Here is a 25,560-nt window from a genome sequence, read left to right on the forward strand (position 1 = left end):
CCACTTAAAAAGATGAGAGGCCTGTAATTTTCATCATAGGTACACGTCAACTATGACAGACAAAATGATAATTTTTTTCCCAGAAAATCACATTGTAGGATTTTTAATAAATTTATTTGCAAATTATGGTGGAAAATAAGTATTTGGTCACCTACAAGCAAGCAAGATTTCTGGCTCTCACATACCTGTAACTTCTTCTTTAAGAGGCTCCTCCTCCTCTGTCCTCCACTCGTTACCTGTATTAATGTCACCTGTTTGAACTTATCAGTATAAAAGACACCTGTCCACAACTTCAAACAGTCACACTCCAAACTCCACTATGGCCAAGACCAAAGAGCTGTCAAAGGACACCAGAAACAAAATTGTAGACCTGCACCAGGCTGGGAAGACTGCATCTGCAATAGGTAAGCAGCTTGGTTTGAAGAAATCAACTGTGGGAGCAATTATTAGGAAATGGAAGGCATACAAGACCACTGATAATCTCCCTCGATCTGGGGCTCCATGCAAGATCTCACCCCGTGGGGTCAAAATGATCACAAGAACGGTGAGCAAAATCCCAGAACCACACGGGGGACCTAGTGAATGACCTGCAGAGAGCTGGGACCAAAGTAACAAAGCCTACCATCAGTAACACACTACGCCGCCAGGGACTCAAATCCTGCAGTGACAGACGTGTCCCCCTGCTTAAGCCAGTACATGTCCAGGCCCGTCTGAAGTTTGCTAGAGTGCATTTGGATGATCCAGAAGAGGATTGGGAGAATGTCATATGGTCAGATGAAACCAAAATAGAACTTTTTGGTAAAAACTCAACTCGTCCGTGTTTGGAGGACAAAGAATGCTGAGTTGCATCCAAAGAACACCATACCTACTGTGAAGCATGGGGGTGGAAACATCATGCTTTGGGGCTGTTTTTCTGCAAAGGGACCAGGACGACTGATCCGTGTAAAGGAAAGAATGAATGGGGCCATGTATCGTGAGATTTTGGGTGAAAACCTCCTTCCATCAGCAAGGGCATTGAAGATGAAACGTGGCTGGGTCTTTCAGCATGGCAATGATCCCAAACACACCGCCCGGGCAACGAAGGAGTGGCTTCGTAAGAAGCATTTCAAGGTCCTGGAGTGGCCTAGCCAGTCTCCAGATCTCAACCCCATAGAAAATCTTTGGAGGGAGTTGAAAGTCCGTGTTGCCCAGCGACAGCCCCAAAACATCACTGCTCTAGAGGAGATCTGCATGGAGGAATGGGCCAAAATACCAGCAACAGTGTGTGAAAACCTTGTGAAGACTTACAGAAAACGTTTGACCTGTGTCATTGCCAACAAAGGGTATATAACAAAGTATTGAGAAGCGTTTATTATTGACCAAATACTTATTTTCCACCATAATTTGCAAATAAATTCATAAAAAATGTGATTTTCTGGATTTTTTTCCCCCTCATTTTGTCTGTCATAGTTGACGTGTACCTATAATGAAAATTACAGGCCTCTCTCATCTTTTTAAGTGGGAGAACTTGCACAATTGGTGGCTGACTAAATACTTTTTTCCCCCACTGTATAGTCAAACTGCTCTTCCCATACTGATTTCTTTAATCTAGAACAATATCCACGCCCACACATCCAGATGTAGGTTAAGTCAGGGGTGTTTAGTCTATTTCCAGCTTGTTTTATTTTCTGCTTGAGAAGCATGTCTGGATCTGTCCATCTGTAAACGGATAACATCAGCTGTGTGTGTAATCAGGTTTGACTGACTGACTGAGAAAAGCGCTGGAGAAAACAACAGTCTGACGACACAAAGCTTAGCCTATTCTCTATTCTTTGAACACACCAAACCTCTACTTCACACACATTACTTCACACATTAAGCTACACCACCACACCTCTACTTAACCCAGCACTGAACTCATTGTAACTCTACTAACAAAGGCTTACTCTAAGCACTCAACCCCAGGGCCACTTTACCGCACACTGGCCCACAGCTATCTCACATTGCTCGGCCACCTGACTCTTCACCCTAAAAAACAACTCCCCTCTCATCCCACCTCCTTCTCTTTATCAGTCCTGCTCTTATACCTCTGCCACCCCAGCTAACCCTGCCTGCCTCAGGAAAAGTTGCCTAACTGCTTACTTCAATCAGAGTACAGAGGGAGAGTATAGGCTTGTCGTTAATTTAACAGATTCTAATCCAACTGGCATTCATTAACCTTGACGCTGCAGTAACTACAGTGAAGGGAGTGTAGGGTGGAGATGTAAAGAGCGACAGGTTGAACTCTCGGGGACAGTCCTAAAGTCTGTTCTGCTGTCTTTCTGCTCTCTCCCTCGGCGGCTGCAGTGTAGTGGCCCGTGGCTATAACAAACACTGTGTGGGAGGGAGGGAGAGCGATGTTTTTTTTTTTTTTTGCCATTACCTCAACGGGACGTTTGTTTGTTTTGCCTTTTGCCTGTCACTCTCCGGCTCACTGGTGCTCCTCTTAACCCTCTCCAGTCTGCCCCATCCTGATCTGTCTATATGGACTCAAATACATTCCCTTTTACATACTCTGCCTCGTAACCCAAAGTAATGCTACTGATGTTAGTTTGTTCAAGACCGCAGTCATGAACTGGTTCGGCGCTGAGCCATCTGATGTAGTTGATCATGACCTCTGTGAGGCTCTGTTTGAAACAGAGGTAATCCTATAGAGCTGGTTGGAGAGGGTGAGAAGACCATTTTTTAGCACAGTAACCAACCCAGATCGGTTTTCAGCTTTAGCCATATCCTGTGTCATGATAGCGACCAGGCCAATCAACCAACACTCTCTCTCACACACAACCCCAGAGTGGTCATGGCCCATGGGATAGCGGCTAGCAAGTGTTGTCATAACCATCACCAACCTCTTTCTCTGTGGCTACCCATAATCCCCTGGGTCTTACTGTGAGCCATCTTAATCAGCTGTGACCTGTACGACCCGGTAAAGTACTTCAGGGATGACTAGCTCTAGAAGGCTATCTGCCGTGGCCACAGTGTGTGTATAAATACATGGTGGGCTTAGAGGCTTAAGCCCCCCACAGACAGTACGATTTTAGCCATCTTATGCCATGATTTTGCTGTCCCTGGCTATTGCGAAGTTGTGGGCAAAGTCGTAGGTCGTAAACGATTGTTGATCGTCTTGGCTCGTTCAGTGTGACAGGGTCTACGTCTGACGATTTAAGTACCGCTACGCGCGGTCGTAGGCTCCCACAAAGTTCTGACAGTATCAGATTTATTTTGCCTTTATCGTGTAGTGTGTGGCTGGTGTTAAGAGCCGATCTCGGTGACTGATCAATAGGAACACAACCAGCACTGATTATGCACACAATAATATGATTATTGGGAATTGTCTGAATAATATAAGTTTGATTTAAACGTGCTGCATGCTGTGCAAGAATAATGATTTCCCTAATAATCCTGTTTACATTACATCTGAAATCAGGCTACCTGATGCGATTTTAATCGCCAGTCCAAATAAATGTTCTACCACATCGACAATGTTATTTTGGGGTTCTGAGTTCGGACATATGAAGTATTTGAAGACTATGCATACTTTCAGTAAAATACTGAATCTGACGTACTGTCTGCAAAGGCCTTTAGTAATCAGTGCAGAGCCACTTTCTCCTATGCATATCAAGGCGTCTGTTAGCATTCAAGTAAGCTATCATGTCTGTGTGGTGCTAACAGTGCGGTTGACCTAGTATTCCTGTAATCTTGTAGTGAGTCACTGGGCTGGACCAAGCAACAGGTCAATGTCACCTGTTTGGGCTCATACACTGCAACCCATAGTCTCATGAACCTACTGGGTCACACCATGGGCTAGGTGGACTTGACCTACAGTTCTCCTCACAGGCCCATCCTACTACAGCTCAACCCAGCCCAGTCCCCAGTCAGTGAAGACAGCTGGCTGCAGCAGGAGTCTAAACCCCAGCATTAGACCACATCCATTACTAACCTTAACAGTAAGAGGGTCTGTACTGTTACTTTATGAGCCTGTTTTCCTCTGTGGTAGGCATTAAAAAAGTCAATCAGAAGCACCTCCAGAAGAGCATAGATAGCATGCCTTTTACTACCTTGATGTTGACATTAAAGAGAACACTACTAGTAGGTCAGGAATATAGCCCCAGTCAGCCCCGTTTCCCTGAGGTAAATACTAGGCTATTAGAACCATACCACTCCACTATCAATGTTATTGCCTAAGGTGGACTCTGTGTGTGTGTGTGTGTGTGTACACATTGGCACCCTGGTCTCTTGTGCACTCACACACAGTGTGGCCTTATATGGTGTCCAGTGCCTGCTAGGTCTTGCCAGGATACTGAGTGTGGTTTAGGTTTGTTTTTAGTAGCTAAGAGCCTTAGAGAGCAGAGCAGCACTATGCCCATGTAAGAACACACAGCGCTGTCTGGACTTTGGACCTTCAGGCACACACACACTGAGGATGACGTGTGTCTGCTATGACTGCATGATCCAGGGTGATACGGAGAGGAAGCTGCAGTCATGTCCATTTAGAAATATTACTAAAATCAGATCCTTCTGCTTTCTAGGAGTTTAAACTTTGAAGGTCACAGCCTTCAGCAGTATGACTCATCTCTCTGGATCTGGGGAGCACATTCTTTACATAACTATGACCTCCTCTCTCGCTGGGTTGGGCCTGACACACTTCTGTCCTGTGGTGGGATGAGTAGTCTGTGTGTGTCCGTGCTGTGGTGGACCCTTGCCTTGAGGGGGAGACCCAGACCCATTGAGACACAGGGTATGTGTGTGAGATGCATGACGGTCGTATGCATGTCATGGTAGTGTTTCCCCTAGATTATTTTCCCTAGGGCAGGGCTATTCAACTACTGAACAAAAATATAAACGCAACATGCAACAATTTCTACGATTTTACTGAGTTACAGTTCATATAAGGAAATCGGTCAATTGAAATACATTAATTAGGCCCAAATCTATGGATTTCACATGACTGGGCAGGGGCGCAGCCATGGGTAGGCCCACCCACTTGGGAGCTATTAAATTCTCTGGCAACAGCTCTGGTGGACATTCTTGCAGTCAGCATGCCAATTGCACGCTCCCTCAAAATTGAGACATCTGTGGCATTGTGTTGTGTGACAAAACTGCACATTTTAGAGTGGCCTTTTATTGTCCCCAGCACAATGTGCACCTGTTTAATCATCATGCTGTTTAATCAGCTTCTTGATATGCCACACCTGTCAGGTGGATGGATTATCTTGGCAAAGGAGAAATGCTCACTAACAGGGATGTAAACAAATGTGTGCAAAAAAAATCTGAGAAATAAGCTTTTTCCACATGCTTTTTTCCACAAGCCTTTTCCACAAATAACATTTTCCACATGTGATTATTCTTCAGAAGAATTGTATGAAAAAGCAACCACCAATAAAGCACTTTTCTTAAAATTAAATGTTGCCAAAAGTAATTAGAAAAGATGTGGCGGGCGCTCAACAAGCGTGAGTCGAGGTGCAACCTAAACATTTGATCATCATTGAAAAAACACAACACTCGCTCACTATTATTTTGTTTTATTTAAACAAATATTAAAAGGTTCTAAAAGTAATTAGGTCATTTTGAAATCATATGAAAACTAAACATCTCAATAAATAACACAAAGATACAGTATGTCAAATCAGGTAAGGCTGAATTCCAGTCTGAAGGAAGTATGCTTTGAATTAATTTCCCTCAGTCATTAGGCAAGTTTTTTTGTCACTCCCTTTTAACGAGTCCTTGTGAGTATCAGAGAGGGAAATAGAAGGCACGTAGGTGTTCCTTAGTCGTAGCTTTCAGAAATGGGGTCATAATATTTTGTAGCTTAAATCGTTCAAACGCAAGAGCCAACTTCATATGAAGAAAAAATAATCTACTTGCCACACAGGCTCTAAAAGCCGCTAGAAACAACACTATAGACAACCACCGTAGTGCTTGTCATTTTGGCACTGAAGTCCGATATTGGCGTAGATGTTTTTATTAATGTTAAGAATTGATCAAAGGGCCAGTATAAATTTGTAAACGGGCCGGATCTGGCCTGCAGACCGCCAGTTGAATATCCCTGATATTCAAATGAAGGTCAGGAAAACACTGTGGCAGGCCCAGGGCTGGAGGCCTGTGTGTGTGTATGCTCTTTATGTCTATCTGTATCAGCTGATCTTACCAATCTCTTCAGGCCATAACACATGTAATAACACCACTTAACTCTGTTTGTCTCTGTTTCTGTCTATCAGGATGTGGAGCAGGAAAGGGAGTTACGGACTCATCTCAGCAGAGAGGAGATCAGACAGAAGGTCGAGCTGTACAACTCCTCCTCCAAGGACCACCTCAAAATGACCCTGGTAAGTGACCTCTAACCTCTAACCCCTGACCCCGTCCACTAACCCTTAACCCAACTCCTCCATCAGACACTAGGCTACCTCACAGTTTATCATCCCATGTGACCTAGCTACCCACTTCAACCCCTCATCCCTAAACTAACTTGTATGATGGTCAGGCTCTGATGGTTATCTCTGGCACGAGTGTGTGCGTGGGTCTGCCAGCCTTCAGCTGAACTGTAAAGGCTCATTCAGCGCTCATGTTTTGTGTGTGTTATCTAGCCCCTCCTGATCCACAGCAGAGACGTGACACACACTCACGTTTGCTCACTGCATGCTTCCACCACATCTCTCCGTCTCTGTTTACTAATGATGAGGATGATTGAACAGAAGCTCTTTTGTTGTCCTGACCTCCGCTGTTGTGTAGAAGAGGACCAGCGCTGTCTAACTGACTGCTCAGTGCTCACCAGACTAGCCTGCCTGAGAGATGTGTACCAGATTAATAACTTTAACATACTTATTTCCTTCTGGGGAGGGTTTGAACTAATGTTCTTCTATTCACCTTGATGTCCATATAATCCATGCTATCTGACCTGACAGTCTGTCATCTAAAACATGCAGTCAGGCAGGCATAATGACTGTACTGCTGTCTTCTGTCTTCTTTAGAATGTCTTTGTTTGCTCCCACACCCATTTCCTTCTCTCTCCTCTCTTTGGGTCCCCAGTCTGTCCATCTATCACAACCACAAGTCACTCTTTGTTCTCTTTCTCTATAGAAACATAACTATGTAACGGTGCGGGTGCGTCGTGGCATTCAGCTGATTGAGGAGTTTCAGCTCTCATCACCTTTAATGACCCTCTCTCTCTTCTCTCTCTTACCCTTCTAAACACTCTCTCTCTCACACACACGGTCCTGTCCCCAGGGGGGTGGCATGTGAAGTAATGAGCTTAGAGATGGGTGCACAAATCTGGGCTCCATCTGGTAACTAATATTACCATCCCCACCCCACCCCATCATCATCATCATCTGCTCATCTCTCACACAGACATGACCGAGCTTACTGTGTGGTGTGCGAACATGCGTGCTTGTGTACATGTTCTGTGTTGCCCTGCCCTATCCTGACCTGTCTCTCTCTCCCTGTAGAACCCAAGTGGTGTGTATACAGGGTTCATCAAGGTGCAGTTGGAGCTGAGGAGACCCATCACAGTACGAGAGGGCCGAGGAGGTGGGGGAGGAGAGGAGGCTTTCTACATCCCCCGGGGGGCGACTAACACTCTTCACATCAGCTCCAACAACACCGTACGACAGGTGGGTCTCACACACACACACACACACACAGTTACGAACAACCTGCGGAAAGTATTCAGACCCCTTTACTTTTTCCACATTTTGTTACGTTAGTCTTATTCTAAAATGGATTAAATATTAGTTTTTCCTCTGCAATCTACACATAAAACCCGTTAATGACAAAGCGAAAACAGGTTTTGAGATTTTTGTAAATGTATTGAAACTAAAAAACAGAAATACCTTATTTACATAAGTATTCAGAACCTTTGCTATGAGACTCGAAATTTTGCTCCAGTGCATCCTGTTTCCATTGATCATCCTTGATGTTTCTTCAACTTGATTGGAGTCCACCTGTGGTAACTTCAATTGATTCGACATGATTTGTCTATATAAGGTCCCACAGTTGACAGTGTATGTCAGAGCAAAAACCAAGCCATAGGTCAAAGAAATTGTCTGCAGAGCTCCGAGACAGGATTGTGTCGAGGCACAGATCTGGGGAAGGGTACCAAAAAATGTCTGCAGCATTGAAGCTCCCCAAGAACACAGTGGTCTCCATCATTCTTAAATGGAAGAAGTTTGGAACCACCAAGACTCTTCCAAGAGCTGGCCGCCCGGCCAAACTGAGTAATCGAGGGAGAAGGTCCTTGGTCAGGGAGGTGACCAAGAACCCGGTGGTCACTCTGACAGAGCTCCAGAGTTCCTCTGTGGAGATGGGAGAACCTCCCAGAAGGACAACCGTCTCTGCAGCACTCCAACAATCAGGCCTTTATGGTAGAGTGGCCAGACGGAAGCCACTCCTCGGTAGAAGACACATGACAGCCAACTTGCAGTTTGCCAAAAGGCACCTAAAGACTCAGACCATGAGAAACAAGATTCTCTAGCCTGATGAAACCAAGATTGAACTATTTGGCCTGAATGCCAAGCGTCATGTCTGGAGGAAACCTGGCACCATCCCTAAGGTGGAGCATGGTGGTGGCAGCATCATGCTTTGAGGATGTTTTTCAGTGGCAGGGACTGGGAAACTATTCAGGATCGAGGCAAAGATGAACAGAGCAAAGTACAGAGAGATCCTTGATGAAAACCTGCTCCAGAGCACTCAGGACCTCAGACTGGGGCAAAGGTTCACCTTCCAACAGGGCAACGACCCTAAGCACACAGCCAAGACAACGCAGGAGTGGCTTTGGGACAAGTCTCTGAATGTCCTTGAGTGGCCCAGCCAGAGCCTGGACTTGGACCCAATCTAACATCTCTGGAGAGACCTGAAAATAGCTGTGCAGCAAAGTTCCCCATCCAACCTGACAGAACTTGAGAGGATCTGCAGAAAGGAATTGGAGAAACTCCCCAAATACAGGTGTGCCAAGCTTGTAGCGTCCAACCCAAGAAGACTCGAGGCTGTAATCGCTGCCAAAGGTGCTTCAACAAAGGACTGAGTAAAGGGTCTGAATACTAATGTAAATGTGATATTTCAGTTATTAATATTTAATACATTTGCAAAAATTTCTATTAACCTGTTTTTGCTTTGTCATTATGGGAGTATTGTGTGTAGATTTATGAGGGGAAAAAAACAATTCAATCAATGTTAGAATAAGGCTGTAACGAAATGTGGAAAAAGTCAAGGGGTCTGAATACTTTCCGAATGCACTATACTTATATATAATTTGTTTTTATCAGGTGATCCAGGCCCTGTTGACGAAGTTCACCGTAGCTGACAATCCTGCTAAATATGCCCTGTACAAACGCTGCCGCAGGGAGGAGCAAGGTAAGTCTGTCTCGTGTGTTTGCAGTCTGTCTTTCTAGCTAGAGGAGACACTGTAGTTGGCTTGTCATGCCATAGATGCCAGACTGTGTTAGCTGGCTGGATAGCATACATGCCAGAACTGGGCTGGTGTCTGAACATAGTGTGTATTCATGATAGTTTTCGAGTGTGCGTGGGTATCTGTAGGGTCAGGGTGTGTATTTCTAGATGCCTCGCCCTCATGTTGCTGAATGCCACAGGGCTGTCCCCACACACATTGTCAGGAACCCCGCCAGGGTGGAACACACACACAGCGTGTCCAGCAGCAACTGTTCTCCCACCAACCAGCCATCCTGTGGAGAGAAGGCCCCAACAGGTTTCAGTACAGTTTACAGTAGCAGCCTGTGTCTTGGTCTTCTGTTCCCCCCCGCCAGTACTGTTACAAAAGTTATTCCTATGTTAGGGCTCTGCTAGATGAGATTGAGAGGGCAGGTGAGGTTCAGCCTGGACCTTAACCCGGCTCCGAGTCAGACCCCAGAAGACGAGCAAAGATGGATCAGTCCCTATACCACAGAGCAGGAGATTAGCCCCTATACTGAAGACTGGGTGGGGGCAGGGTTAGAGGGGTAGGGATAGAGTTGTCGGGAATAGGAGTGCAGGTAGATTATGGCTTATGATTGCGAATAGGTCAGACTTCCAGCCGAGTAGCAGTGCTGTGTGCAGTCTGTCTAATCTCTTCTCACAATGTTGTGTAATCTGACAGCTCTTCATTATGTCAAGGGAAATTCACACACGCTATCACCGACCTCTAGGAGAGTGTGACTCAGACGTTGTAGTGTGTGTTTGCGGTGTTTTCCCCTCTGTAAATGAAGAGGGGAGGACTGAGCCTGTTAATGAGATGGTCTGTCTAGACAGAGTCTATACTGTGGTCCAATTAAAAAACACAGTTTAGTTCCACTAGCTGATAAATACCCTCCTCAAACAGATGCACCCCCTGGGTGGAGTAGGCATAGGACTGGGGGCGTGTGTGCTGGGCTGTGTATGGCACGGACTCAGTTCGTAATTGTTAGGATTTGTAGTGTCATAAATCTGACCGTAGATCTGTGGTTACTGTGTGATATATGTGAGGAAGGGTAAGTGTATGCATGTCTATGTAACTTGTGACCCATTCCAATGGTGGTGGAAACGTATAGCCCCTGCCTGCAGCAAGAAATACCATGGTGATGTCAGAATCCGGTGTGGCATGGAATGCGGATCTCTCCCAGTCCTGCTGAGATGGACGGCTAAATTACATCTTGTACATAGCTGTGTAGAGCTAGTCTCTTTCACCAGCTGTGTTTAATAGGGGAACCTATAGGCTGTTTAGGCTAGAGGGACAGGGACAGGCTGAGAGCATGTGGTGGTGTGTGCTGGTGTCTCTGGATAAGGAACATGCGGGAGGGTTTAGGGCTGCCTGGTGACTGACTCGCATGAAAGACTTCTCTCTCTGATCTGACAGGGCTGCTGTGGTTATTTACCCCTATGTGTGTGCATTTCTGTGTGCGCCTACCCCATGGCATGGAGCCAACACTTTTATCCAGGGTTGTTTTTCCATGCACACACACCCACCACTTTGGCCTATTCCCAGTTTCCCAAGCTCTAATTAGTGTTTTACAGCACATCTTCCCCCTGACTCAACACTGAACCCTTTTGTAGAATGCCCTGTGATCATGCATTATAACCACAGCATATTATGGTACTAATGTTCTAGCTGGTGTGCGTGTTTCCTCCTGTAGTGTACGTGTGTAAGCTGTCAGAGGGAGAGCATCCGTTGTTCCTGCGTCTGCTAGCAGGTCCCAACACCGACACACTGGGCTTCGTCCTGAGAGAACAGCAGACTGGCCAGGTCATGGTAAGACGCACACTGAACTCCCACACACTAAACACACACATTCACACTCTCTGTATTAACCATACCTCTCTCTCCTCTTCCAGTGGGATGCGTTCTCCATCCCAGAGTTGAGTAACTTCCTGAGGATGCTGGAGAAGGAGGAGACTGAGCGGGTGTGTTCCGTGACGCGTCGCTACGACAACTACAGACTGAAACTGCAGGAGGCCATGAGAGCAGCAGAGGGGCCGGGGTAATGCTACTACTGTCCCTGAAGGAGAGAGGACAGGGGGGCTGGGAGCCAGAAGCCAGTCTGAGGGACACTGAGGGGGAAACTGGTCCAACCTGATTCAGAAACAGGAGAGAGAGAGAGACAGACAGCTGGAATATACTCCAAATTATACCAGTGGACCCCGTGTGCAATACACTGGATGGACACTAGAGGGCAGCTGTGGTTCCACTGCACTCAGCCTGGACCTGCACTAAGCATTGAGGAGCACTCAAGAGACTAGCTCCATGTCTTTACGGAGTAGGCCTACTGCCATATCCACTCTTCTGTTCACTCTCTTTCGATCCTTCTGGTTAATGCAATCTCTGTAGTTAGTTCCATTTTTTAATACTTTTAGAATGGCCTTTTTTTGAACATGTGAATGATTCAAACCCCAAAATATTTGAATCAATTTATTTTGACTTTTTATTTAATTGGCAGATGCAATGGTTTGTACATATTGTGTATTGTCGTTTTAATTTATGTGGGTGAAGCTTTGTTCTGTTTCTTTGCTGAAATGGTTTTTAATGTATTCTATGGAAGCGTGGCAACAATCCAACACCGAGTGGGAATAGGGACCGAGTCGTGTGCTCACTGATTTCTCTCACAGGGGTTAATGCAGAGAAAACACATCGGCAAAATATAGGCTAGACTGGTTTATCATGGAAATGACACAGTATTCAAGGTAACTGAGAGATGGACAAGATGAAATAGAAACTAGAAAAGACAAATGATACAGACCAGAATATGAGTGGTGTATTTAAACTGAAGGTTGTGATGGTCTTGAAAGGAGAAGCAGATTTGGTGCAGTTTGTACAGTCTGAGTCACAAGCTGTTTGGGGTGTAGAGGTCAGGATGAAAGTGTGACCAGACTGACAGTTAGTGGAGTTTGAGCTGAACGCCCACCTCTGACCTCTGGACAGAGACCAGTCGTATCAGAGTAGAAGGGGTTAATGCTGTGAGAATGGAAAGATTTTTGGAAGTTGACTAATGGTTTTAGAGGAAGTAGAAAATAAACTTAGAAGACTGTGTAAAAAAAAAATAATGAGAAAGGAAATTAAATGGATGTGACAAATTAGGGTTTTTGGAGTTCCATGTTAAAAGAGAGATTGTCTATGCCGAGAAAGTCTAGTTCAGAGTTTAAACCACCTCTGAAGCCAGTACCAGGCCTGTGGCCACAGATAACATGGTTAGGAATAGCAGCGAAAGACAACGGCTATATTGTTCCTGTTCCTCTGGTATTCATTTAACATAGCTACATTTGTCCTAATCTGCTGTAGGGCTGGTAGGATAAATGCTTTAAATCAGCCTTACATTGCACCAGTGTGTGAACTCTGTGAACCCTGAAGTTCTCTGCATGGGACATCAGGAAATGGATGCGCTAACAGACCAAAGAGACTAGTCCGTTATTGTAGAGGTGAAGTCACATGGCCATGTGTTCAGTCTCCTAGACTAGGAGAGAGCAGCTAGAACCTGTCACATTTTGCCTCCCCCTCCTTGTCCGTCTCTCAGTACTGTATTTACATCTCTACCAGGGTTGTATCCATCTTCTGGGGGTTACAGGGGAGGTCATTTGAACAGAGACTATACTTTGGGATAGATGGACAATCAATTGAATGGACAGAGCAACTAGTGAGTGCATTTTAGGCCATCAACCCTCGGCACAGTATCAAAACACACTGACCAAATGCAAGAATATATGTTGAATTGGCATGTTTAAAAGCCTTGTTGTTTATCTGCCAGTACTATATTACGTTTTTCTGATGGTACTGCATTAGTTGCCATGTTTATCTCCATAGAAGAGTAGTGGTGTGGTTATATAGCCCCACTTTATGGATAAATGCTGTAACTGTATCCTCTCGGTCTTCACCTGCATCAAACTGTTGATCGAAAGCCTGTTGGTGATATGATGTGCTGTTGCTTTCTGTTTTCCTGATCGATAACCAAAGATATTATAAAATGTTTAGATTTATTTTAGGTTTTGCCTGGTGCAAGATCCTAGAGGCCTCATAAAAATTAAGGGAACATTTATAGCTAGAGTTTATTATAAGGGGTTACACACCCAGAACTTAATTTACGTTTAAACACTGGGTTAATGGAATTAGATATGGTAAAATAATCTATTACGTTTTATATCCTAAATCCATTATTAAATTTGCAAAGCACAGTGTTACATTGACAGATACCACTGGCCCTGTGTTAGCTAGTTATAGGTCTGCACATCTCAGCATCAGGGCTTTGAATCAGACAAGTTAAAATGTATCTACAGCTTCTATCGGACCAGTTGAATATCTCCTGAAGCTTCTGGGCACTTTACCTTTAATTCAGGGATTTTTCTTTTGCTTTCCTCTCCTTTGTTTCTAAAACTTGACATTTATACAAGCTCCTGTATGATTTGTTAGACTGTGAAAGTTGGTTTATCTTCAATTGTATCATGTGATGGGCAGTGCTATCTGGTTAGCTTTGTTAAGTCTGGGTTGTAGGAATATGACTGCTATAGTAACCCATATAAATATACTATAATGCATGCATTATCTACACTAATGCATATAGGCCTACTATGTGGCTCTTATGGAACCATAGGCCAGTACTGTTGAACTTGGAAATGTATGAACCGTTTATATAGATATACATAAACTAGATAGATGCATAACTGTTATTTGCCAAAGATCGCTGGCCCCCCTGTCTCTTCAGCTATGCTCTTGTACTGTTCTATGCTGCAGTGCTGTATGCAGAGACTGTAAGATCTATACCTGGAATGGTTCTGCTGACAGTGTTCGTGATGGTTCAGTACCAGGATGTGGATGAACACAGCAGCTGTGGGCTCAGCTTTGAGGAGACGGGATGGAACCAACATGGTATAATGAAAAAAACATTGCTATATTCTATTTATATTATTGATGATGCAGGTTTATTTTTGTAAGTAACTGTTTCTTTTTGGATTGTTACCAAATGTGGCCTTTACTTCTCTAAAGGACTGAATTCATCTATTAAAGTTTTAAATTGTACAAAAAATATAGAACATTGGTGAATCCAATGATCTGGCCACTGAATCAAAAATGTAGAACTATAATGATGAGACCTGACTGCACTCCTATAGGCAGTTCCTAAAGGGGCAATCATCAGTTGCTACGTAAAATGAAGTATTCGTCTACGATCTCCACCTCCTCTCCAGTACACATAGCTGTACTGGGGGTAGCTCATTCAGGTGTTGCGGTAAAACAAGGGCTGTGTGGCATAACAGTGGCATCCGCAGCAATAGGTGGGGTGGACAGCGGTCACCCAACTGTATGTCACCTGCTCATAGATCTCAGGTTTCTTCACCGGCATGTCTTTGCCTGTGCACCCGGGGTCTCAATCTTCAGGAGGGTCTTTGGAGTGAGCTTCTTCCCATGGACCTCGGAGGCTGCCCCAGTATCAAGCAGGCTCTTCTTCATCTCGCAGATCTCTGTAGTCAGGTCCTTTGCGTAGGCGGCTGTGACCTCAGAGCTCAAAACGTACAGGTCCTGCGCTCTTCTTCGTCTCCCGAGCCCGAATAGCATCTCGTTGATGTTATCGGGAGGGCTCTCTAGGGGCGGGCCAGGGGCAGCCTAGACCATCTTCTCCCCAATTGGATACATTTAATCACTTTCACATTTATTTACAGAGCTATGGATGTGAGGACCATCCATGATATCAAAAGTATAGTTTTAACCACGTTTTGAGGCTATACAGTGTTTGTTTACATTGACCTTGTTTACAAACATTGGAGTAAAGCAAGCTTATATTTTGGGTTCTTATGGGGTACGACAGGACAGTTAAAGGGCAACTCCACCACTTTTCAACTTAATTTTCATTATTTCCAGCGCAATACTAGTGTTAACATATGTGAAACGGTGCATTTCTACGTTTTGTTGAAAAAATTAAGCTAAATAGTTCTACATTTTAAAAACAGTGATTTTCAAATAGTGAGATTTGCGGTGACAATGGGAGCACGAAAATTCCCTCCCTTGGGCTAGAAACTCGTTGCAGGTTTTGAAAATCAGTTTTTTACTTTTAATCCTACCCAGTGATGTCACAGAAGCAATTTTTTAGGACCTTATCTTTTTAAACACCGATAATAGAAGCACGCCGTTTACACATACAGTATGTAGACACTGGTTTGGTGCTAGAGATGATGAATATGAGGTTGAAAAGTGGCGGAATTGCCCTTTAAACTAAGCTCATGAAGCATTTATATGAAAGAATGGCGCCGGAGGAGATGGCTGCCGTTTTACGGCCCTCTAACCAATCGTGCTATTGTGTGTGTGTTTTCGCGTTATTTGTCATTTATTCTGTATATAATGCCACCGTCTCTTATGACCAAAAAGAGCTTCTGGATATCAGGACAGGGATTATTCACCTCGTATTGGACGAAGATTTTTTTCTTCAACGAGTTGGACGCAAAGGATATTCAACAGACACCCGACAAGGCCCAAATCCCCGTCATTCACATGAGAAAGAGACAGAGATATCGTGGACGTAGGTCGGGGTGCCTTGTAAGGATCCGAAGGCGAGCGAGTAATCTGCCTCTTCCATCAATCCTATCAGCCAACGTACAATAATTGGAAAACAAAATGGACGACCTAAGATCAAGGATATCCTACCAACGGGACATTAAAAACTGAAATATCTTATGTTTCACGAGTCATGGCTGAACGAATAGAACGGCAGACTCCGGTAAGACAAGGGGTGGCGGTCTATGTATATTTGTAAAAAACAGCTGGTGCATGACATCTAATACTAAGGAAGTCTCAAGGTTTTGCTCGCCTGAGATCGAGTATCTCACAAATCGCTGTAGACCACACTATTTACCAAGAGAGTTTTCTTCTATATTTTTCGTAGCTGTCTATTTACCACCACAAACCGATGCTGGCACTAAGATTGCACTCAATGAGCTGTATAAGGCCATAAGCAAACAGGAAATCGCTCATCCAGAGGCAGCGCTCCTAGTGGCCGGGGACTTTAATGCAGGGAAACTAAATTCCGTTCTACCTAATTTCTACCAGCATGTTAAATGTGCAACCAGAGGAAAAAAAACTCTACACCACCTTTACTCCACACACAGAGACTCGTAAGAAGCTCGCCCTCCATTTGGAAAATCTGACCATAATTCTATCCTCCTGCTTATAAGCAAAAACTAAAGCAGGAAGCACCAGTGACTCGCTTAATAAGAAAGTGGTCAGATGACGCACATGCTAAGCTGCAGGACTGTTTTCCTAGCACAGACTGGAATATGTTCCGGGATTCTTCCGATGGCATTGAGGAGTACACCACATCAGTCACTGGCTTCATCAATAAGTGCATCGATGATGTCGTCCCCACAGTGACCGTACGTACATACCCCAACCAGAAGCCATGGATTACAGGCAACATCTGCACTGAGCTAAAGGGTAGAGCTGCCGCTTTCAAGGAGCGGGACTCTAACCCGGACGCTTATAAGAAATCCCGCTATGGCCTCCGATGAACCATCTAATAGGCAAAGCTTCAATACAGAACTAAGATACTACATATTGAATCGTACTACACCGGCTCTGACGCTCGTCGGATGTGGCAGGGCTTGCAAACTATTACAGACTACAAAGGGAAGCACAGGCGCGAGCTGCCCAGTGACACGAGCCTACCAGACGAGCTAAATCACTTCTATGCTCGCTTCGAGGCAAGCAACACTGAAGCATGCATGAGAGCATCAGCTGTTCCGGATGACTATGTGATCACGCTCTCCGTAGCCGATGTGAGTAAGCCTTTTAAGCAGGTCAACATTCACAAGGCCGCAACACCATTATCCCAGAAATGTGCATACCGCCCCAACAGATCCACAGATGATGCAATCTTTATTGCACTCCACACTGCCCTTTCCCACCTGGACAATAGGAACACCTACGTGAGAATGCTATTCATTGACTACAGCTCAGCGTTCAACACCAGTGCCCTCAAAGCTCATCACTAGGCTAAGTACCCTGGGACTAAACACCTCTCTCTGCAACTGGATCCTGGACTTCCTGATGGGCCACCCCCAGGTGGTAAGGGTAGGTAACAACATATCTGCCACGCTGATCCTCAACACAGGGGCCCCTCAGGGGTGCGTGCTCAGTTCCCTCATGTACTCCCTGTTCACCCATGACTGCATGGACAGGCACGACTCCAACACCATCATTAAGTTTGCCGACGACACAACAGTGGTAGGCCTGATCACCGACAACGATGAGACAGCCTATAGGGAGGAGGTCAGAGACCTGGCCGTGTGGTGCCAGGATAACAACCTCTCCCTCAACGTGACCAAGACAAAGGAGATGATTGTGGACTACAGGGGAAAAAAGAGGACTGAGCACGCCCCCATTCTCATCGACAGGGCTGTAGTGGAACAGGTTGAGAGCTTCAAGTTCCTTGGTGTCCACATCACCAACAAACTATCATGGTCCAAACACACCAAGACAGTCATGAAGAGGGCATGACAAAGCCTATTCCCCCTCAGGAGACTGAAAAGATTTGGCATGGGTCCTCAGATCCTCAAAAAGTTCTACAGCTGCACTATCGAGAGCATCCTGACAGGTTGCATCACCGCCTGGTATGGCAACTGCTTGGCCTCCGACCGCAAGGCACTACAGAGAGTAGTACATACGCCCCAGTACTTCACTGGGGCCAAGCTTCCTGCCATCCAGGACCGCTATACCAGGCGGTGTCAGAGGAAGGCTCTAAAACTTGTCTAAGACTCCAGTCACCCTAGTCATAGACTGTTCTCTCTGCTACTGCAAACTGTACCTGAGAGTCAAGTCTAGGTCCAAAAGGCTTCTCAACAGCTTCTACCCCCAAGCCATAAGACTCCTGAACAGCTAATCATGGCTACCCGGACTATTTGCATTGGCCCCCCCATCCCACCCCTTCTTTTACGCTGCTGCTACTCTGTTTATTATCTATGCATAGTCACTTTAATAGCTCTACCTACATGTACAGTGGGGAGAACAAGTATTTGATACACTGTCGATTTTGCAGGTTTTCCTACTTACAAAGCATGTAGAGGTCTGTAATTTTTATCATAGGTACACTTCAACTGTGAGAGACGGAATCTAAAACAAAAATCCAGAAAATCACATTGTATGATTTTTAAGTAATTTATTTGCATTTTATTGCATGACATAAGTATTTGATCACCTACCAACCAGTAAGAATTCCGGCTCTCACAGACCTGTTAGTTTTTTCTTTAAGAAGCCCTCCTGTTCTCCACTCATTACCTGTATTGACTGCACCTGTTTGAACTCGTTACCTGTATAAAAGACACCTGTCCACACACTCAATCAAACAGACTCCAACCTCTCCACAATGGTCAAGATCAGAGAGCTGTGTAAGGACATCAGGGAAAAAATTGTAGACCTGCACAAGGCTGGGATGGGCTACAGGACAATAGGCAAGCAGCTTGGTGAGAAGGCAACAACTGTTGGCGCAATTATTAGAAAATGGAAGAAGTTCAAGATGATGGTCAATCACCCTCAGTCTGGGGCTCCATGCAAGATCTCACCTCGTGGGGCAAAAGGGGACAGGACGACTGCACCGTATTGAGGGGAGGATGGATGGGGCCATGTATCGCGAGATCTTGGCCAACAACCTCCTTCCCTCAGTAAGAGCATTGAAGATGGGTCGTGGCTGGGTCTTCCAGCATGACAACGACCCGAAACACACAGCCAGGGCAACTAAGGAGTGGCTCCGTAAGAAGCATCTCAAGGTCCTGGAGTGGCCTAGCCAGTCTCCAGACCTGAACCCAATAGAAAATCTTTGGAGGGAGCTGAAAGTCCCGAAACCTGAAGGATCTGGAGAAGGTCTGTATGGAGGAGTGGGCCAAAATCCCTGCTGCAGTGTGTGCAAACCTGGTCAAGACCTACAGGAAACGTATGATCTCTGTAATTGCAAACAAAGGTTTCTGTACCAAATATTAAGTTCTGCTTTTCTGATGTATCAAATACTTATGTCATGCAATAAAATGCAAATTAATTACTTAAAAATCATACAATGTTATTTTCTGGATTTTTGTTTTAGATTCGGTCTCTCACAGTGGAAGTGTACCTATGATAAAAATTACAGACCTCTACATGCTTTGTAAGTAGGAAAACCTGCAAAATCGGCAGTGTATCAAATACTTGTTCTCCCCACTGTACATATTACCTCGACTAACCGGTGCCCCCGCACATTGACTCTGTACCGGTACCCCCTGTAAATAGCCTCCCTACTGTTATTTTATTTTACGGCTGCTCTTTAATTATTATTATTATTATTATTAATTTTTTTACTTTAACACTTTTTTTTCTTAAAACTGCATTGTTGGTTAAGGGCTTTTAAGTAAGCATTTCACTGTAAGGTCTACACCTGTTGTATTCGGCGCATGTGGCAAATAAAATTTGATTTGATTATATTCTTCAAGAATCAATGGGTACATATCATTAAGTCCCAAAATTGATGTAGATTGAACAAAAAAAATTACGCAACATGCAATAATTTCAAAGATTTTACTGAGTTACAGTTCATATAAGGAAATAATTCAATTGAAATAAATTAATTAGCCCTAATCTATGGATTTCACATGACTGGGAATACAGATTTGCATCTGTTGGTCACAGATACCTTTAAAAAATGGTAGGGGAGTGGATCAGAAAGCAGTCAGAATCTGGTGTGACCATTTGCTTCGTGCAGTGCGACACATCTCCTTCGCATAGAGTTGATCAGGCTGTTGATTGTGGCCTGTGGAATGTTGTCCCACTCCTCTTCAATGGCTGTGCGAAGTTGCTGGATATTGGGGGAAACTGGAACACAGTCATACACGTTGATCCAGAGCATCCCACACATGCTCAATGGGTGACATGTCTGGTGAGTATGCAGTCCATGGAAGAACTGGGACATTTTCAGCTTCCAGGAACTGTGTACAGATCCTTGCGACAATGGGCCTCAGGATCTCGTCAAGATATCTCTGCATTCAAATTACCATCGATAAAATGTTATTGTGTTCATTGTCTGTAGCTTATGCCTGCCCATACCATAACCCCACCGCCACCATGGGGCACTCTGTTCACAACATTGACATCAGAAAACCGCTCGCCCACACGACGCCATACACGTTGTCTGCGGTTGTGAGGCCGGTTGGATGTACTGCCAAATTCTCTAAAACGATGTTGGAGGCAGCTTATGATTCAATTATCTGGCAACAGCTTTGGTGGACATTTCTGCAGTCAGCATGCCAATTGCGTGCTCCCTCAACTTGAGCCATCTATGGCATTGTTTTGTGTGACAAAACTGTATATTTTAAAGTGGCCTTTTATTGTCCCCAGCACAAGGTGCACCTCTGTAATGATCATGCTGTTTAATCAGCTTCTTGATATGCCACACCTGTCAGGTGGATGGATTATCTTGCCAAATAATAAATGCTCATTAACAGGGTTGCAAACAAATTTGTGCACAAAATTTGAGAGAAATAAGCCTTATGTGCGTATGGAAAATGTCTGTAATCTTTTATTTCAGCTCATGAAATATGGGACCTACACTTTACATGTTGCGTTTATATTTTTGTTCAGTGTGTATATATAACATAATAAATGCCATTTAGCATATAGCGACTTACAAATCAAATTGTATTTGTCGTATGCACCGAATACAACCGGTGTAGACCTTACAGTGAAATGCTTACTTATAAGCCGTTAACCAGCGATGTAGTTTTAAGAAAGAAAATAAATAAAAGTAACAAATAATTAAAGAGCAGCAGTAAAATAACAATAGCGAGGCTATATACAGGGGGTACCGGCCGAGTCAATGTGCGGGGGCACCGGTTAGTCGAGGGAATTGAGGTAATATGTACATGTAGGTAGAGCTATTAAAGTGACTATGCATAGATAATAAACAGAGTAGCAGCTGCGTAAGGGGTGGGGGGGGAATGCAAATTCTGGGTGGCCATTTGATTAGATGTTCAAGAGTCTTATGGATTGAGGGTAGAAGCTGTTTAGAAGCCTCTTGGACCTAGACTTGGCGCTCCGGTACCGCCTGCCGTGCGGTAGCAGAGAGAACAGTCTATGACTAGGGTGACTGGAGTCTTTGACAATTTTTTGGGCCTTCCTCTGACACCGCCTGGTATAGAGGTCCTGGATGGCAGGAAGCTTGGCCCCAGTGATGTACTGGGCCGTATGCACTACCCTCTGTAGTCCCTTGCGGTCAGAGGCCGAGCAGTTGTCATACCAGGCAGTGATGCAACCAGTCAGAATGCTCTCGATGGTGCAGCTGTAGAACCTTTTGAGGATTTGAGGACCCATGCCAAATCTTTTCAGTCTCGTTGGGGGGAATAGGTTTTGTCGTGCCATCTTCATGACTGTCTTGGTGTGTTTGGACCATGTTAGTTTGTTGGTGATGTGGACACCAAGGAACTTGAAGCTCTCAACTTGCTCCACTACAGCCCCGTTGATGAGAATGGGGGTGTGCTCAGTCCTCTTCTTTTTCCTGTAGTCCACAATCATCTCCTTTTGTCTTGATCACGTTGAGGAAGAGGTTGTTGTCCTAGCACCACACGGCCAGGTCTCTGACCTCCTCCCTATAGGCTGTCTCGTCGTTGTCAGTGATCAGGCCTACCACTGTTGTGTCATCGGCAAACTTAATGATGGTGTTGAAGTCGTGCCTGGGCACGCACCCCTGAGGGGCCCCTGTGTTGATCAGTGTGGCGGATGTGTTGTTACCTACCCTTACCACCTGGGGGCGGCCCGTCAGGAAGTCCAGGATCCAGTTGCAGAGGGAGGTGTTTAGTCCCAGGGTCCTTAGCTTAGTGATGAGCTTTGAGGGCACTATGGTGTTGAACGGTGAGCTGTAGTCAATGAATAGCATTCTCACATAGGTGTTCCTTTTGTACAGGTGTGAAAGGCCAGTGTGGAGCGCAATAGAGATTGCATAATCTGTGGATCTGTTGGGGCGGTATGCAAATTGGAGTAGGTCTAGGGTTTCTGGGATAATGATGTTGATGTGAGCCATGACCAGCCTTTCAAAGCACTTCATGGCTACAGACGTGAGTGCTACGGGTCGTTAGTCATTTAGGCAGGTTATCTTAGTGTTCTTGGGCACAGGGACTATGGTGGTCTGCTTGAAACATGTTGGTATTACAGACTCAGACAGGGAGAGGTTGAAAATGTCAGGAAGACACTTGCCAGTTGGTCAGTGCATGCTCTGAGTACAAGTCCTGGTAATCCGTCTGGCCCTGCGGCCTTGTGAATGTTGACCTGTTTAAAGGTCTTACTCACATCGGCTACGGAGAGCGTGATCACACAGTCAGGCGTGCATACATTTTAAGTATGGGTGGTCCATGGAATTGAACCCACTATCCTGGCATAGCAAACACCATGCACTACCAACTGAGCTACAGAGTGTCTTCATTTAGTCCTTCAGCAAGGCAGAAGCCTTATCTTACATGAAAATAAACTATCCACCAAGGTACCCCCCCCCCCAAAAAAAATCTCAGTATTACTTTTTGACAGCTATGAGGTTGCAGGTCTATAAATCCATGCCTTGCATGTGCACAGATAGAGGTCTGGGTGCCTGAGCACCTGGCCTTTTGCCCTATCAGAAAAGTGCCCTTTCAGATTGGTGCAGTTTTTTTATTTTTACATTTTTACTTAACCTTTAGGGCTTTATTCAATCTGTATCACTGAAGCGTTACAGATTGTGCGATAGAAATGTAAAGGTAATTTCCGATTGAGCCAACATAGCGTTTACCGTGAACGCGGGAACATTGAAATTCACTCACGCTGTAACGCTGAATTTTAGCGATACAGATTGAATATAGTCTATTTTCTCTTTTGTTATAGAATTATAGAATCTAAAAACAATGTCTCCCAGTGGTCTGAATTTTGCCTTTGACCTCAGACCATTTTTATGAACAAGTATACTAAATGAACATATCCTTTCCACAGCGTATCCGCTTGCACTTTAGATGTTCCCTTTATTGATGATGCTTATTATGCGTTACGTTTGAACCAAAAGATTACATGTAACAAAGATGAAATAAAATGGAAACAATTAAATATACTATATATACCAAAGTATGTGGACACCCCTTCAAATTAGTGGATTCGGCTATTTCTGCCACACCCGTTGCTGACCGGTGTATTAAATTGAGCACACAGCCGTGCAATCTCCATAGACAAACATTGTCAGTAGATTGGCCTTACTGAAGAGCTCAGTGACTTTCAACGTGGCACCGTCATAGGATGCCACCTTTCCAACAAGTCAGTTCGTCAAATTTCTGCCCTGCTAGAGCTGCGTTGGTCAACTGGAAGTCCTGTTATCGTGAAGTGGAAACGTCTAGGAGCAACAACGGCTCAGCTGCGAAGTGGTAGGCCACACAAGCTCACAGAACGAGACCGCCGAGAGCTGAAGCGCGTAGCGCGTAAATATAGTCTGTCCTCAGTTGCAACACTCACTAATGAGTTCCAAACTGCCTCTGGAAGCAAAGTCAGCACACGAACTGTTCGTTGGGAGTTTCATGAAATGGGTTTCCATGGCCGAGCAGACACACACAAGCTTAAGATCACCATGCGTAATGCCAAGCGTCAGCTGGAGTAGTGTAAAGCTCTCCACCATTGGACTCTGGAGCAGTGGAAACGCGTTCTCTGGAGTGATGACTCATGCTTCACCATCTGGTAGTTCGAAGAACGAATCTGGGTTTGGCTGATGCCAGGAGAACGCTACTTGCTCCAAATCATAGTGCCAACTGTAAAGTTTGGTGGAGGAGGAATAATGGTCTGGGGCAGTCTTTCATGGTTCGGACTAGGCCCCTTAGTTCCAGTGAAGGGAAATATTAACGCTACAGCATACAATGATAGACAATTCTGTGCTTCCAACTTTGTGGCAACAGTTTGGGGAAGGCCCTTTCCTGTTTCAGCATGACAATGCCGCCATGCACAAAGCGAGGTCCATACAGAAATGGTTTGTTGAGATCGGTGTGGAAGAACTTGACTGGCCTGCACAGAGCCCTGACCTCAATGCCTAATCGGCCAACCTCAGTGCCCAACCTCACTAATGTTCTTGTGGCTGAATGGAAGCAAGTCCTTGCAGTAATGTTCCAACATCTAGTGGAAAGCCTTCCCAGAAGAGTGGAGGCTGTTTAGCAGCAAAGGGGGGACCAACTCCATATCATTGCCCTTGATTTTGGAATGAGATGTTCGACGAACAGGTGTCCTCATACTTTTGGTAATGTAGTGTATATATATTACAGAACAGCGCCGGAAGAAGATGGCTGCCGTTTTACAGCCCTCTAACCAATTGTACTATTATGTGTGTTTTTCCGCGTTATTTGTAATTTATTTTGTACATAATGTTTCTGCCATCGTCTCTTATAACCAAAGAGAGCTTCTGGATATCAGGACAGCGATTACTCACCTCGCGTTGGACGAAGACTTTTTCTTCAACGAGGCGTTCGCGAAGGATATTCTACAGACACCCAACAAGGCCCAGATCCCCGTCATTCGCGTGAGGAAGAGACGGAGATATCGTGGACGCAGATCCGGGTGCCTTGTAAGGATCCGACGGCGAACGAGTAAACTGCCTCTCCCATCAATTCTATTAGCCAACGTTCAATCTTTTGAGAATAAAATTGACGATTTAAGATTACGGTTATCCTACCAACGGGACATTAAAAACTGTAATATCTTATGTTTCACGGAGTCGTGGCTGAACGACAACAATGACAACATTCAGCTAGCAGGCTATACGCTACATCGGCAGGACAGAACGTCTGACTCTGGTAAGACAAGGGGCGGCGGTCTGTGTATATTTGTAAACAACAGCTGGTGCACAAAATCAAAGACTAAGGAAGTCTCGAGGTTTTGCTCGCCTGAGGTAGAGTATCTTATGATAAGCTGTAGACCACACTATTTACCAAGAGAGTTTTCATCTATATTTTTCATAGCTGTCTATTTACCACCACAAACCAATGCTGGCATTAAGATTGCACTGAATGAGTTGTACAAGGCCATTAATCAACAGGAAAACGCTCATCCAGATGCAGCGCTCCTAGTAGCCGGGGACTTTAATGCAGGGAAACTTAAATCCG

At 44.9% G+C, this 25,560-nt stretch overlaps 1 protein-coding gene across 4 annotated transcripts in view; it reads left to right on the forward strand.

Moving 5' to 3' along the window:
- Positions 1–14,491, forward strand: part of LOC121546264 (ras association domain-containing protein 3) — an 83,125-nt gene extending 68,634 nt beyond the window's left edge. For all 4 annotated transcript variants that reach the window (XM_041857427.1, XM_041857428.2, XM_041857430.2 and 1 more), the window contains 5 exons: positions 6,234–6,341; positions 7,461–7,625; positions 9,276–9,363; positions 11,115–11,230; positions 11,314–14,491. In XM_041857427.1, the coding sequence (XP_041713361.1) occupies positions 6,234–6,341; positions 7,461–7,625; positions 9,276–9,363; positions 11,115–11,230; positions 11,314–11,463 (627 nt within the window). In that variant the 3' untranslated portion in view covers positions 11,464–14,491. The remainder of the gene's footprint in view (positions 1–6,233; positions 6,342–7,460; positions 7,626–9,275; positions 9,364–11,114; positions 11,231–11,313) is intronic.
- Positions 14,492–25,560: the final 11,069 nt, after the last annotated feature.

Source organism: Coregonus clupeaformis, unplaced genomic scaffold, assembly GCF_020615455.1.
Source record: "Coregonus clupeaformis isolate EN_2021a unplaced genomic scaffold, ASM2061545v1 scaf0013, whole genome shotgun sequence".
Classification (NCBI taxonomy): domain Eukaryota; kingdom Metazoa; phylum Chordata; class Actinopteri; order Salmoniformes; family Salmonidae; genus Coregonus; species Coregonus clupeaformis.